Genomic DNA, 15,659 nt, shown 5'->3' on the forward strand with positions numbered 1-15,659 from the left:
CAGCAAGGAAACCAGATAATCTAACAGTAATCAGTGTGCTAGCAAGCAGGAACAGCAGTGGTGAATCATGGCCCCAGCAGGGGCCCAACACCTGTAAATCACATGGGTCACACTGCAGACCAAAACCTGTCTTCTATTTAATGCTAAAGCTTGAGATGAGAAGACAGTTCCCAGTATCCACAGAGATGACGTAGGTCTTCAGAAAATCCTACAAGAACTTACCTCCGCCTGTCTAGGATAGCTTCTGAATATGCTGGCCACTCCAGCTGGATCTGTGGTTCTTGATGTTGGCTGCACATTGTAATTACCCAGGGAGCACTGAAAAGTATTGATGCCTGGGCCTCACCTTCCAGTGACTCTGGTATCACTGGACAGGGGCTGCAGCCTGGGAATTAGGATTTTGAAAAGCCCTCCCTGCCCAGGTGACTGGGATGTACAGTCAGGGTTGGAACCACTGCTGCTGCTGCTGCTGCTAAGTCACTTCAGTCATGTCTGACTCTGTATGACCCATAGACGGCAGCCCACCAGGCTCTCCTGTCCCTGGGATTCTCCAGGCAAGAACACTGGAGTGGGTTGCCATTTCCTTCTCCAATGCATGAAAGTGAAAAGTGAAAGTGAAGCTGCTCAATCGCATCCGACTCCTATCGACCCCATGGACCACAGCCTACCAGGCTCCTCCATCCATGGGACTTTCCAGGCAAAAGTACTGGAGTGGGGTGCCGTTGCCTTCTCCATGGAACCACTGAGTTCCTTCTTATTTCATGACTGACTGAAGGGGAAAATATTCCTGACGCCCTCTGACAGTGGGAATCTCAAGTAAACAGAAAGGGAAGCGGAACTCATCAAATAGGTTCACGCTCTTTTTCTGATTTACTAATCATTCATATTTCCCCTGGCTCCTCAATGAGGAGAGAAACAAGTGAGAGACTGAATCACAGGTACTCAACCCACAGACAGTTTTGTAGGAGCAGTTGTTGCTCTTGTCTGCTCAGCATCCCTATTCTGGATGTTTCATAACCCTGGTGTTCCCTGGAGATCTATCCCCTTAACTGCAATCCAGTTGGTTCAAGGGGCTGATGCACTTAGATCTATAAGGATGGAAACCTGGGCCAGCCAAAGGCTACCATGAAGGGAAAGCCTACCTGAGAATGAAACCCATAAAAAGGAAAGCATAATGTGAGATGACAGACAAAAAGAACATGATCTGATGACACTGGCTTCTGGACCCATCCATCCCTGAAGACCTTGTCTAGGCTTTTTTCCCCCCCAGTACCTACACCAGCAACTTCCCTTTTATCTTCTGAAGCCAGTATGTGGAAGGTCTCTGCATCAGAAAAAGCCCTGATGAATGCAGTCTTGGAGGCGTCTAAGCCAGGTACTCTTCTTTCACCAGCAACCCCTACTCTCTTTTGTTAAAAAAAAAAAAAACCCACTTTTTTGTCCAGATTCTATGGGATTTCAAAAGGAAGTGAAACTGGGTAAGTAAGGACTGTTTCCTCTGTCTAGACGCCTGGGTCTCCCAAACCATGTATCTGCTCTTGGGATTAAGTTTACATATGAGCAGAGGCTGTACTGGCCCTGGTGCAAATCTTGATTTCATAGTCTGTCTCTCCACTCACTGTCACTGGAAACTGAATCCCATGCTGCATGGAAGGGGTTGTGAACGGCAATCACCCCAATGTGGACGAACTGGGTGGTGGGTATGGCAGCCCTGACACAGGAAATGGGTCCTGGATTAAAGCCCTGGCTTCTCGTGAGGACCAACTGTGAAGTGGCCTCATTAAGTAAGGTGGGTGCAGAAGCCTCACCAAAAACCACACTGTTTTGGTTCTTCCTGTAATTCCAAATCCATCACAGAAAACAACTGCAACTCGTGGAGCATATGTGTATGTCTGTGTGTGTGTCTGTGTGTGTATGTGTATATAACGTATATAACATATATATGAGTGTTCTATATAACATGTACACATATTAGTAACATTATATATATAATAATTGCTGATATTTATTGCCTGCTCACCATGTGCTTGACCCTGTGCTAGCCATTTACAGGCATTCTCTCATGTAATCTTAAAACCACCCTATGAGGGAAGCCCAAATGTTCTCCTAACTTTTGCAGATGAGAAACAGCAGCTCAGAGACCTCACTCGCCCAAGGTCTCCTTGCCAGTAGGGGGCAGAGCTGGGAGGTGAAAACAGGTCTTGTTTAGCTTCCAAGTCTGAGCCCAAGTTAGCCCACCCCCTGTTTTATAAATAAAGCTTTACTGGGACACAGCCCTACCCCTTTGGTTACATAAGGCTATATTCATGCTACTATTGAAGAGTTAGTAGTTGAGACTGTTGACTTGCAAAGCTGGAAATATTTGCTCTCTGGTCACAGAAAAAATTGCTGAGCCCTGGCCTAAATACTCTGTCTCCTGGGGTTTCCAGAAAATGCTGAGGCCAAATGCAGCATGGAAAGCTTGGGGAAACAGAAAATAATGACCCTGGCTGGAAGCAGGCTGAGCCATGCCAATTAGCATCTAAGGACCTAAGACCCCAGTTCTGTCATGATGGGATCAGCAGTGGGGTTCACCCAGAAGAGGCAGGCCAGCCCCTGCCCCAGAAAGGACCCTTCTGCCGTCTACCCCTACGATTTGTAATGAATCCCTAAGAGACAGGCACTTTGGGGTTTTTTTCTTGGCGGGGGGGTTAGTCGTCCCTCTCTCCAGCCCCCAAGCCACCAAATCCAGATCACCTCTATCAAGGAACGCAGCACAGAGTGGCTGGAAGAGTCAGGCTGGGAAGGTGGGTAACTGGAGACAGCAGGGTGAGGACAGAAAGACAGAGGAGAAGAGAGAGAGGGGACGTCAGCAAGGGGTAGGGCGTGGAGGGGGACTGAAAGTGTGAAGGTGACACCATGGGAGAAAGGGGAGGGTGCAATGTTCCCAGGGGAAACCAACAGAAAAAGAGGCTGACCAATCCAGAGAGACAGACAGGATGGAGAAAGAGAGGAGGAGAGAAAACAGAGAAGGGAGGAGTTGGGGGCAGCACCGTGTCCATCACGCCTGCCTGGTGATGCCCTGACTTTTAGCCGAGGGGAGAATCGCTTAACAGGGGTCTCGGACAGAGCAGCGTGGAGCACAGTGAGACACTTGCCACTCGTATCCCAGCTGAGAACAAAGTGCCTGGAATGAAACACAGGTGCCCAGATCCTGCCTGGATGCTGGTGGGGTGGGGCATTCGAGCAAGGGTGTGCACCCATGACCAGTAAGACGGTGCGCCCAGGCCAGCAGGGGTGGGGCGGGGACAGGTCCACCTGAGGCCCAGGAGGCAACGGGCGACTCTCCCCGTTGAGAAGGAGTGTGTACATGGTCAGTTACCAGGTCGTGTCTGTCTCTTCATGACCCCATGGACTGTGGCCTGCCAGGCTCCTCTGCCCACGGGATTTTTCAGACAAGAATACCGGGGTGGGTGGCCATTTCCTCTCCCAGGGGATCTTCCTGACCCAGGGACTGAAACCATGTCTCCTGCATCTCCTGCATTGGAGGGCAGACTCAACCGCTGAACCACCGGGGAAGCCCCACTCAAAAGGAGTAACAGACAAAATGTCTGGGAGGAAGATGAGAGTTATCAGAGCTACATCCTAGAACAGGACAGCCTGTGTCATGTAAGTGATGGAAAAGGTCATCAGGAGGGGAGTGGGGGGGCACAGTCCTGGGGATGAGAAGAGTGGACTCTATGTCTGTGAAAAGAAAACCTTCTGTTGTTAGAATTAGCAAAGGACATGTCATTTAAGGCAGGTATGGGCACAAGGACCAGAAAAGCCCACAAGGACTAAGTCGCTCAGTATCACACTTTACTCGTCCGGCATTCAATCAGTAGTGATGGTTCCATTCAGGTGTGGTGTGGGTGACGGGGGTGGTTTGGACCGATGTCCAGCAGAAACCAGGGAGGATCAAAGCTGACTGAAACCCAAACCCTACATGATAGTATTGACGACCACAGAAAAACAGGTCTCAGCAACAGGCACAGTGCTCAGCTTCCTTTTATTTCAAATCCTAATAACTAGTCCACGAGCAATGGACTGAGGATGGGGAAACTGAGGCTCAGAGATGTTAGGCAATAAGTGGCAGAGATGAGATTCAAACCCAGGTTTGTCCAACTCTACATCCCATGCCTGGCTAATACCAAGATGCTATGGCTTCAAATTGTGAGTGGAGCTGAGTCTCCACCCGGAACCACGGGTTAACCTTCCCTGACAGGCTGTGTGCTTCCTGGAGACCCCACCACAGGAGTGTCAGAGGGATAGAAAAGAAATTCCTTGCCAGGGATCACTGAGAAATACAGCCCAAGGGAGACCCTCAGAAATAGGAAAGAGCTTTCTGTACAGTAGTGGGGACAAGTCCCCACTAACTTGGATCATGAACTAATTTGGCCAGAAAGGTGTTCCTCAAAGCTTTTGAGTACAGGGACCATTGTTGCTCATTTCTACTCTAATGGGCACTGGTTGTCAGCTTCCCCAGCATTCATGTTCCCTTTTTAGGCAAAAAAGATTCCATTTCTAAGCCCCAAAGTAAAAATCACAGCTCAGGATTAAACGAGTAAGTTTCCACCCCATTCCCCTGACTCCACTGATTGGTTCAGAGGTGAGCACATGGTCATGCTGGTTGACTCAGTGAATCTCAGACTTAAACAATCTCACTCCTTTACTATGGACCAGAAGAGGGAAGGGACTGGAACTTCTGAGGCCATATAGTCACCACATGAAAGCCTAAAAGTGAAGCCACCCTGGAGAGGAGCAGAGCTGAGAGATACAGAGTCCTGACATGAACTGAGCCCCTAGATCGAGCCATGCCTGAAGCTCACACAACCCCTGGACTTTTCACTTACATGTGCCAATAAATCACTTTCACAGTTTTAAAAAAAAAAAGCTCAAGTTTGTTTACTGTCACTTGTAACAAAGCCATACGTCCATACAACCACTATCATGAAGCAATAAAGACCTGTTTATTTTCTGATTAACAAAACAGTTTTTGGCAGAATTTTGCTTGGACACCTGCTTCTCTGGTCAGGAAAAACATCCATAAAATACAAAGACTGCATTGAAGTCTAGCAACTTCAGTTCCTGCCTCAGTGATGTCAAAACCATCCAGCTCAGCAGCTCTGAAGAGCAACAAGCAGAATCTTTTCTACTTTGCCTTCAAGCTCCTGGGTAGCTATAGACTCACAATGTTGGCCCCAAAGTGCATGCTCAAAAATGGTACTGTCTGTTCAAAAATATTTATTTGTGCAGGAGGGACTGTTGGTGAGACAAAGGCACAATCAGACACAGAAACAGGATGTCCGTGCCGACAATGTGTACCTGACTGGGGATCAGGACTCACTCCAAGAGGTACAAATGACTCCCCCACCCAGTTCCAAGTGCCAACCACTTACCAACCAATTTTTGCTGCCACAGTTCCTGGTGAGAACAATCATAACAAAAGGTCTAAGGCTGTCCACACTGCATGCTGAGCCCAAACTGTTTGTGCTAAGGCAGGAATTACAAAATATACGGGCACATCAGAGAAGGAGTTGATAAAAACCCAATAGTGGCCTCACATAAAATGTACATATTCACATGCGCACACACACACACACACACACACACCCCACACATCATTAGCCCTTCATACATACAAAATACATTGCCTTTTAATCAAAGGCACTGTTCCCTTCCTCTGTGGCACTTTCAGCACAAACCTTTATGAAGCTTCAGTTTTCCATCCAACTTGGTGTAACAGAGAGAACCATTAGCTGGGCATCAGGAGACCTGGGTTCAAACCCAGCTCTGTAACCCTGGGCAAGTCCTTTCCGCTCTCTGGTCTCATTTTCTACATATGTAAAAATGAGGGCTTAGACTTGGTTATTTTTGAGGTACCTATCTGTTCTGACCTCCATGATTCTAGAACAGAGGTTAAAAACTGGGAAACCCAAGACCAAGTAGGACCCACAAGCCTGTGGGACTATTTAAACTGGTTCACACACGGTTGAAAGATTTTTCACTGGGTGCTTAGATTTTAAAATTTGGAGCTTTCTCATCAACATCATGGTCTCAGACTGTTTTTTTTTTTTAAAAAAAAAGCTAAAGGTCTGGAAGCCCTGGCCCACAGAGAATAGGGCTGCACTGGAAAGTTATGACCAACCTAGATAGCATATTCAAAAGCAGAGACATTACTTTGCCAACAAAAGTCCATCTAGTCAAGGCTATGGTTTTTCCTGTGGTCATGTATGGATGTGAGAGTTGGACTGTGAAGAAGGCTGAGCACTGAAGAATTGATGCTTTTGAACTGTGGTGCTGGAGAAGACTCTTGAGAGTCCCTTGGACTGCAAGGAGATCCAACCAGTCCATTCGGAAGGAGATCAGCCCTGGGATTTCTTTGGAAGGAATGATGCTAAAGCTGAAACTCCAGTACTTTGGCCACCTCATGCGAAGAGTTGACTCATTGGAAAAGACTCTGATGCTGGGAGGGATTGGGGGCAGGAGGAGAAGGGGACGACAGAGGATGAGATGGCTGGATGGCATCACTGACTCGATGGACGTGAGTCTGAGTGAACTCCAGGAGTTGGTGATGGACAGGGAGGCCTGGCGTGCTGCGATTCATGGGGTCGCAAAGAGTCGGACACGACTGAGCGACTGAACTGAACTGAACTGAAGTAAAACACAGCACCACTTGAGTAGAAGTCCCACCAAAGCTGCACAGCCCAAGTCTAACCACAAGGAAACGTGAGACAAACCTAAACTGAGGGACATTCTGTTATGTGGCTGGTCCCTACTCTTCGAAAATGTCAAAGTCAAAATGACGAGGGCTAAAGAACTGTCCAAGGTCAACAAAACAGCTAAATGTAGTATGTGACCTCAGATTGGATCCTGCACCAGAAAAAAAAATACTATAAAGGATGCTATTGAGACAAATTGCTGAAATTGGAAGATGGTCAGATGAAAGTCTTGATTCAATATCAAGTTTACTAAATCTGGTGTGGTTATGTAAGAGAATATGCAACCTAGTCTCGAATGGTCCACAGAAAGGAGAGAAAGAGAGAGAGGGAGGGAGAGAGATGGAAAGAGAAACTGAGGGGGGGGGGGTGGGGGATTGGAGAGAAGAAGCAAATGTAAAGAAATGATAAAAACTAATGACTCTGAGCTAAGGGGGTACAGGAAACCTTTGTATTGTTTTTGCAACTTTTCTGTAAGCTTGAAACTATTTCCCATAAAAGAGAGAGAGATATAATCGGGTGATTCTCAAATGTTCAAGTGCAGAATACCCTGAAGGGGTGGTGAAAATACAGAAGTCTGGACCCTCCCCAGGGGTACTGATTCAGTGGGTCTGGAAGGAGAAGAGTAAGAATTTGCATTTCTCACAAGCTTTGGGATGGTGCTGGTCTGAGACATGCTTTGAGAACAACAAAGCGGTTATAACCTAGCTTAAATTGTGTGAGTCCAGCAGCAGCAGCAGACATGGAAAGCATTTTTTAAAAGCAAGACTGGGAGAGGGATGATGAGAGGGACAGAAGTCCTCATTATGAATCTTTCTGTACCATTTCACTTGCTCCCAGGTACACACATCTGAGAGCCTATCAAGCACCTACAGCAGCACCTGCCTGGCAAGTGGCAGGCAGATGGTCAGTAAGTGTTAGCAACCCGCTGGGATCTCAGTTTCTAAAATACCACAAAGATGCCAGGTGGCATGGGACATGGGCGCTTCCTGGGTCTCTTGGGTACGGGTGTGGGGAGCAGGATTTCCGCTGGCTCACTCTAGGGGAGAAAAGTCCTTTGGGTCACTCGTATGGGATATCATGTCTTCCCCTTGGATATGCCACCACTGAGCCAGGTCAGACTCAAATTTCTCAAAATTTCTCCCGATTCTGAGATGAGAACGTGGTTCAGGCAGTCAAATTTTGTCAAAGCACGCGCTCCTCTTCCCCCTCTTCCAGGGGGTGGCGGTAATGAACCTTGGCCTCAAGCCTCATTAAACCCCATTATATAATGCACCCCCATCCCGAGTCTCTTTATAACCCTTCCAGTGGCTGGTTTCTTGGGAGTCCGCAGCTCGGCTTCATCAGTCTTTATTGCTACCTTCAGTTGCCTCCCTAACAAACTGGGCTTCTGACTCATCTTGCCAAGGCACACAAGGCCAGGCCCTCAGCTGAGGGTCAGCTGCCTGTTGCTGTGTCTCTGGAACAAAGAACAGGAGCTTCTTGGAAAAGAGATGAGAGGGCACAGTGAGACGGGGCAAGGCGAGGGCATGCTGTCCTTCAAACACCTGGTGAAGGACTATTTCATAAGACCGGGGTCTCATATCCAACTGCAGCTGGTGTTCAGGACCAAGATGGGGATGTCCAGGTATCATCAGTCACTTGTTCATTCTGGCAGCTGCTGCCCTGAAGTACCCACCCACCCAGCCAGACAGCTAATAAACACCCCCAAAACTGCAGGTGGCAAAAGAAGTCCCCATCACCCCTCATCTTCTACCAAAGATGTTCAGGATGACATCTTTTGGGTGCGTTCTGCAGCTGCCTGCCCCCTGCCCACAGGGATGGCCACTGCCTGGGACGATGGATCCCCTGAATATAAACACTGGAGTCCGGAGGGGTAACAGTCTGCTAGCCAGCATGGGTGCTGATTGTTGAGCAAGCACTGTGCTCTGGTGGAACAAGAGGCATCCTTGGAGCAAGACTGGCCCCCATCACACAGTCTCCCAACGAGGCAAGGGTGCCACAGAGAAACTTTGAACAAGGTAAGCTCCCTACTTGCTGAACAAAGAAGTTTCAGTGGAAAAGGTGTTGCCATTTCACATGCCAGTGTTGCAGATTTGGCAGATTCTGAATAAGAGCAAACTCCATCCCATTCCTGGCCTGTGACCTTGGGGCAATGACTTAAATCTCAGCCCCAGCTTCTTCATCTGTAAAATGGGCATCATAATAGGAAGCCTGGTGCGCTGTAGTCCATGGTCGCAAAGAGTCAGACATGACTGAGCGACTGAATTGAACTGAACTGAAGAGTACCTACCCAATGGAGGACTATGAAGCTTAAACAAAACAACACAAATAAATTGCTTTGCCTGAATTGATGAAGCTTGGGACATTGTCAACACACAATAAATGCCGACTGCTATTATTATCGGCATTTTCCTCATTGTTACAAGCTATTCCATCACCTAATGTACAGCAAGAGCTCCCCAAGCGACCCTTCATTGAGACTTAATGCTTTAAGTTCTGGCCCCCATGCTAGGAAATTCACACGATTTCCTCATTTTACCCTCACTACCATCTTTGCTGGGTAGAACTAGACCCACGGGGTTCAGTGATGTGCCCAATGATACGTCAGCCACCACTTGGTTGCTATAATCCCCAAATCACTTCCACCATCCGGTATCGAATGGTGATGAATAGTTACTGTTCCCATGTAGGCAGCAATTTATTTTTTTTTCATTCTGAAGAAGCTCCTTTATAGGGATCATAGAGGCTACCTGAACTGAGTCAGCTGGGGGTCAGAGATGCCCTCCAAGGTGGCACAGACACACAGCTTATTGGTCCAAAAATGGTCCATGGGTGGAAGGCATCCAATGAGACAATACAGGGCAATGTGGCATGCATGAACGCAGCACGGAGTAAATAAATACAGCAAGGATGGAGAGGTAAGTGATGGTTCTCTCCTCTGAGAAGCAGGTTCACTCCTGGGTCAGCATCCTCCATGCTGAGCAGTAGAGTCTGATATCTGGTGTTTTGTCCATGGCTAATCTTAGAGATGGATTCCTCAGGAGCCAAGACTCCTTCTACTCTCCTCCCTTCCCCTGCCTGTCATCCCCAGACCAGGGAAGCAGGGCCAGCCCCAAGGAGGTTAAGTCCTTCTTGCAGCTCATTCGAGGTGGCTAGGCACCCCGGGTCCAAGGCCCGGCCACTCTGCAGCCAGAATCTTCCTAATGCTGACTCCCGGCATTACCATCGGGGATAACAGGACATAGGATCTCCGCCCTTCTCAGCACAGCCACAGCCAGAGCTGACAGTGACAAACGGGAGGACGGACTCAGCCTGGCAGGGACACTGCCTCAGAGGTTTCCTCAGCCGGGTCAGGGGAGGAAGGCTGGCACTGGGGCCCAGAGGCCGGAAGTTCTCCTCTAGAACTCAGAGTGGCGTGAGAACAGGACTGTCAGTAGTATGGGGGAGCCGGTGCCCGCAGCTGTGTGCTCCCCGTAGCCCTGACCCAGAGACTCCCAGACTGGCATTCTGAGTGCGTCAAAATATCTGCCTAGAAAAGCCGCTCTGCATACTCCCTGGGTTAGCCTTAGAGTTCCTGAGCTCCGGAATGGACCTGCATGGAGTCTTTTATTGCACAGTTGGGGAAACTGAGACCCAGAGAGAGAAAGGAAGACGGGATGCAGGTTAGAGTTTGCGTTTGAATTCAATACCTATAATGTGGTCAAGATCACTCGCCTTTCAGAGCCTCAGTTTCCTGATCTGTAACATGGGAATAATGATATCCGCCCGCAAAGAGTGCAATGCATCTGAACTGTGACAATGCCACTGACATGCCCAGCGAGGACAAAGGTCACAGGGCCACTGGTGACAACACCAAGATCCAGTGGAGAGCTTCTCATTTCCTGATCTGGAGCCTCCTCCACCAGGCTGCCTCTGCTTCTGTTGTTTGTTAGGATCACTGAAAATACGACTGGTCCACGGGAGTCCAGCTAATACTTGGGTTACACACTTGCTCTCTCCCTGAGACTCAAATGCTAGCTTTCTCCTTCCTGGGAGATCAGGGAGGGGCCTCTCTGCATACAAGGACCAGGACTGTCCTGAGAGAAAATTGTGCTTCTAGGGCCTCATAGTATCGGGAGCTGATTTTAATTCAGAATGACTCCGCTCCTGCCCACGGGCAGGCAGGGAAGCGTCTCCTCCAGATGGAGATGAGGGCAGGATGAAAATGGGAAACTACGGTGAATCCTTGCAAAACTCTGGGGCAGAAGCAGGGGTCTGAACGTGCAAGTCTGACGGCTGTTGTTTTTTTTTTTTTTTAAGGTAAGATCGAGATATTTCTCCTCTGGCTGGAATTAAAGTCCAGAGCTATGGTCAAACCCTTTGAGGCAGCCATGCTGACACTCTCACATATGACGGCGATGCCTGAAGACAGATGGCTGCCAGATGCAGTGCGCAGCATCACGCCAAGGTAAATTCCAGGCACTCTTAGGGCCAAAAGGGAGTTGGGTTGGGGGTGCTGGGGTGACCTGAAAGGCATTTAGCTACAGCCTCAAAATTAATCATGGAGCCAGAGGATGGAAATGACTCTAGGAGAAGGAGACAACAAACATCAGAATAGCAACTGCCATTATGAGGCGCTTACTGTGTGCCAAGTACTGTGCAGGCAATTTGACAAATATGAGCTCATCCAGTCCTCACAAACATGTGTGACGTGAAGCTATTGTTTTCCCATTTCACAGATTATGGAAACTGAGGCTCAGAGAGGCTCTTAACTTGCTGGAGGTCAGCACACTGCTCAGAAATAACAGAGCTGGGGCTGGAACCCAGGCAGCCCCCTCCAGAGCCATGGCGCCCTGCCCCAGTCGGCTGCCAATACTCACCGCAAATGTCATCACCCCTTTCCCTTGACCAGGCTCACCTCAGGCCCACCCACCATCATGGAGTGTCTCTAATCCCTCTGACAGTGATTTCTCTTGACAAATGGATAAACTGGCTTTCTGGCGTCGACGTGTGTCGGGAGCACTATGTTAGTTTGCTTGCTTCAGGGCCTGTAGCCTCGGGCACCGAGACAAGCCAGGCTCTGGAGCCTCTCCTGACGTCCACACAAGTCTCTTCTGGCACCAGGCCCTCCACTGAGTCCTGCAGTGGACGCAGGAGACACATGTGTGGACTGTAAACTGAGTTCACTGTTCTGCTCGGGCCATCCAGCCGGGGAAAGGCAGAGCTTCTCAACCTGACAATCCTGACTCCAGACATCTGTGTTGGACATTCCATCTGCAGTTTTCCAGGGAGAGAACTAACAGATTGCATCCAATCCTTAACAGGTCCATGGGCTCCCTAAAAAGAGTTTTAAAAACCTTTATGTAAAGATAAAGAACAGAATCCCACATTTAGAGAAAGATGTCCTGCTGGGTATCTGAGGAACTTGGTTACAAAATCAGGCATGATGGTTAAACTGGTATACTCTGGAGTTAGAAGGAATCAGATTCAAATCCTGACTCAACTACATAGCTGTGTGACTTTAGGCAATTCTTTGATGTCTCTGGGCCTCAATTTCCTCATCTATACAATGGGAATAATCCATGTGTACCACTGATTGTTGCAAGAACTAAATGACATCACACATGTGTCTGATTAGCACATACTAGTTACTCAGTGAGCATCATTTATCACTTATCAGAGTAGCAACACGTGGACACAGTCTGGCTGTATTAAGGGCAAGGGGTTATTTCTCCACATTCTAGCACCCCCTCCTCTTCCCAAGTTCCCAAGCAATAAAGTTATTGTCTTGGCTGGAGGACTGGTTGAGCTTTTTTCAGGGGCTCCCCTCTGACCACATCTGCGCCTGCTCAGCAAAACGGGCCTCTGGGCAGAAAAGATTAAACGCCTTCTGAGACTTCATCCTTGATCACCAGAAAGTTCCATTTCTGCCCCTAGGAATAACCACTTTGCCGCAAAACTCATGACAGCAGAATGTAAGCCACCCCGGGCCCCGCTCAGCCCAGTGTGAACGAAAATCCATCATGGAGATGTAAAGGTTACACGCATCCACCGGTGTGGGGGAGAAAATTACAAAATTAAATCAGAGACGCCTTAGCCCATGGTGTCCAGGGAGAATCCTGTGACTGGGCAGCTGAGAAGCACAGGAAAGAAAGGACTGCTGTTTCCTGTAACGTCCTGCAAGCTTGCTTCTCGCTGTCATGCCTACACACCCGCAGGCACACGGGCCCAGTGACACTTAGCAGCACACGGCCCAGGGCCGCCCTATTCCACCCCCTTTTCTCCGAAACCATCCGCAGGGGCGTTGCGTGGCGCAGCGGGTGGTGCCTGGCGGAGCGCGGATGAGGCGTATTTTCACCGAAGGAAAAGCAGAGGGCGCGCCCCGGGAGCGGAGAGCAGCAGGTGCAGCCACCCGGGTACGGGTGCAGAGGACTTACTTGCGGAGAAATTGGCCTCGGAGTGGACGGGAGGGGTGGAGGGCAGGAAGGGCGCATGTCCCACGAAGAAGGAGCGGAGGGAGCGCTCGGACAGCAGCGGGGAGCGCTGCTGGGAGGGGATGTTCTCACAGCTGCCCACGCTGCTGTGGATCTTGAGGTTCAAGGGCTTGCTTTTCTTCTTGGCTCTGAAAAGGAGACAGAAAGAGAAGAGGGGAATGTATCCCTACGCACACACAAAGACAGCCGGAGGCCCTATCTCCTTACCATAGCACTCGGCACCGACCCCCCCCTCCCCCCCCATCTCCACCTGGCCTTGCCACCCTCTTCCGCTTTCCCTCCCGAGGCTCCCCGCACTATATTCTGTGCGGTTCCTCACCTCCAGTCCCTGGCTTACACTGTTCCCATCGTCTGAAAGACCCACTCCTTCTTTGCCTGGTTGACCCCCACATGTCGTTTATAACTCTGGCTCTCATGTCCTCTCCTCCAAGAAGCCTTCCCTGGCACCGGTAGTGCATCCCAGCCAGGGTCGAGTGTTCTTCCTCCAGGAAGCCTTCCCTGATACTCCCCATTTCCTCCTAGTTTCAGTTGGTGCTCCTCCTCCACCCTTGTAAAGTATTCTCTATGTATCTCTGTGTCTGCACTTCCCTATTTTTTCCAGACTTATTCCTGTAGGCTTCCCAGGTGGCACGGTGCTAAAGAGTCTGCTTGCCAATGTAAGAGACACAGGTTCAATCCCTGGGTGGGGAATATTCCCTGGATTAGGAAATGGCAACCATTCCAGCTTTCTTGCCTGGGAAATCCCATGAACAGAGGAGCCTGGTAGGCTACAGTTCATGGGGTCACAAAGAGTTGGATACAACTAAGCTTGCCCGTGCATACACATGCACACACACACTCTCTCTCCCACGTGGACTGCGGATCTTTGAGGGCAATGATTTTGTACTGTTTTTGTTTTTCTGTCTTTGGCAACCATCACAGAGCCTGACACACAGTCGGTGCTCATGAAATGCTTGTTAAATGATTGCTCTGGATGGACACTTAGCAGACGGCGTTTGAATTCTCCTGACTGTGGGCTCTTTGGAGGGTGAGACCCCGTCATTACTGTTGTTGGAACTCTCAGCCCCTAGCTCAGCCCCAGCTGAATAGAAGGTCCCTCTTGGGCTGGTTTTGAAATGTTTCTGCCCTTCCCCAGGAGCTCATGTGATCAGCTGAAGAGAGTTTGGTTTAAAACTGCACCCCAAATTACCCTCACTTCTCTCCCCCTCACCTCCCCCCACCCCAGTGCCCTGTTCAGGTGTGGCAAGGAGTTGGGCGCCCCCCTGTGGTCAAAGCAAACCCCCTTGCAGATTTTCACAGCTCTGGACAGAGGGCGGGAGAGTGTTAATTTTAAAACTGGAGGCCTCCGACACGGGCAGCCTAGAAGTCACCCTCTCCAGGAGGTCTGCTGCTCCTCAGCTTTAAGGAGTTCTAGCAGTGCCTGCCGAGTCGCCCCCTTGCAGCACCTGCGCTGGCAGCCTTGCTTATTATCTCTCCAGGGGTCAGCAGCAAGGCCTCTTGTTAGAATGGCAGGCGGCGTTGGCTGGCTCACCAACCCCGCCCCCCCCCCCCCGCCCCCCGTGAGAGGGATAGGGCGCGGCATTTCATTCCACATGAGCGTCCAGCTGTGAAGGTTCAAAAAGGCGTCTGCACAGAGGGAGTAGGAGTCAAATTCACACAGGCTTTGGGGTCGGGGGGAGGACTGGCGCTCAGGTCCTGATTGTAACCTCAGGAAAGAGATCCCACCTTTCTGTGCCTCAGTTTCCTCTCCTGGACCATGGGGGTAAATAATAGCACCTATCTAAGAAGGAAATCGTGATACGAATACTTCTATGAGATCACATGCATGACACGGGACGCAGCACAGAATGAGGGTTCAGGTTCAGTTCAGTTCAGTTCAGTCACTCAGTCGTGTACGATTCTTTGCAACCCCATGAATTGCAGCACACCAGGCCTCCCTGTCCATCACCAACTCCCGGAGTTCACTCAGACTCACGTCCATCGAGTCCATGATGCCATCCAGCCATCTCATCCTCTGTCGTTCCCTTCTCCTCCTGCCCCCAATCCCTCCCAGCATCGGAGTCCTTTCCAATGAGTCAACCCTTCGCATGAGGTGGCCAAAGTTGGAGTTTCAGCTTTAGCATCATTCCTTCCAAAGAAATCCCAGGGCTGATCTCCTTCAGAATGGACTGGGTGGATCTCCTTGCAGTCCAAGGGACTCTCAAGAGTCTTCTCCAACACCACAGTTCAAAAGCATCAATTCTTCGGCGCTCAGCATTCTTCACAGTCCAACTCTCACATCCATACATGACCACTGGAAAAACCACAGTCTTGACTAGACGGACTTTTGTTGGCAAAGTAATTGTCTCTGCTTTTGAATACTCTCTCTAGGTTGGTCATAACTTTTCTTCCAAGGAGTAAGCGTCTTTTAATTTCATGGCTGCAGTCACCATCTGCAGTGATTTTG

The 15,659-nt window shown here is 49.6% G+C and overlaps 1 protein-coding gene across 3 annotated transcripts in view; it reads right to left on the reverse strand.

Moving 5' to 3' along the window:
* KSR2 (kinase suppressor of ras 2) overlaps window positions 1–15,659 on the reverse strand; it is a 438,490-nt gene that overhangs the window by 172,353 nt on the left and 250,478 nt on the right. For all 3 annotated transcript variants that reach the window (XM_027566717.1, XM_027566715.1, XM_027566716.1), the window contains exon 5: window positions 13,157–13,341. In XM_027566717.1, the coding sequence (XP_027422518.1) occupies window positions 13,157–13,341 (185 nt within the window). The remainder of the gene's footprint in view (window positions 1–13,156; window positions 13,342–15,659) is intronic.

Source organism: Bos indicus x Bos taurus, chromosome 17, assembly GCF_003369695.1.
Source record: "Bos indicus x Bos taurus breed Angus x Brahman F1 hybrid chromosome 17, Bos_hybrid_MaternalHap_v2.0, whole genome shotgun sequence".
Taxonomy (NCBI): domain Eukaryota; kingdom Metazoa; phylum Chordata; class Mammalia; order Artiodactyla; family Bovidae; genus Bos; species Bos indicus x Bos taurus.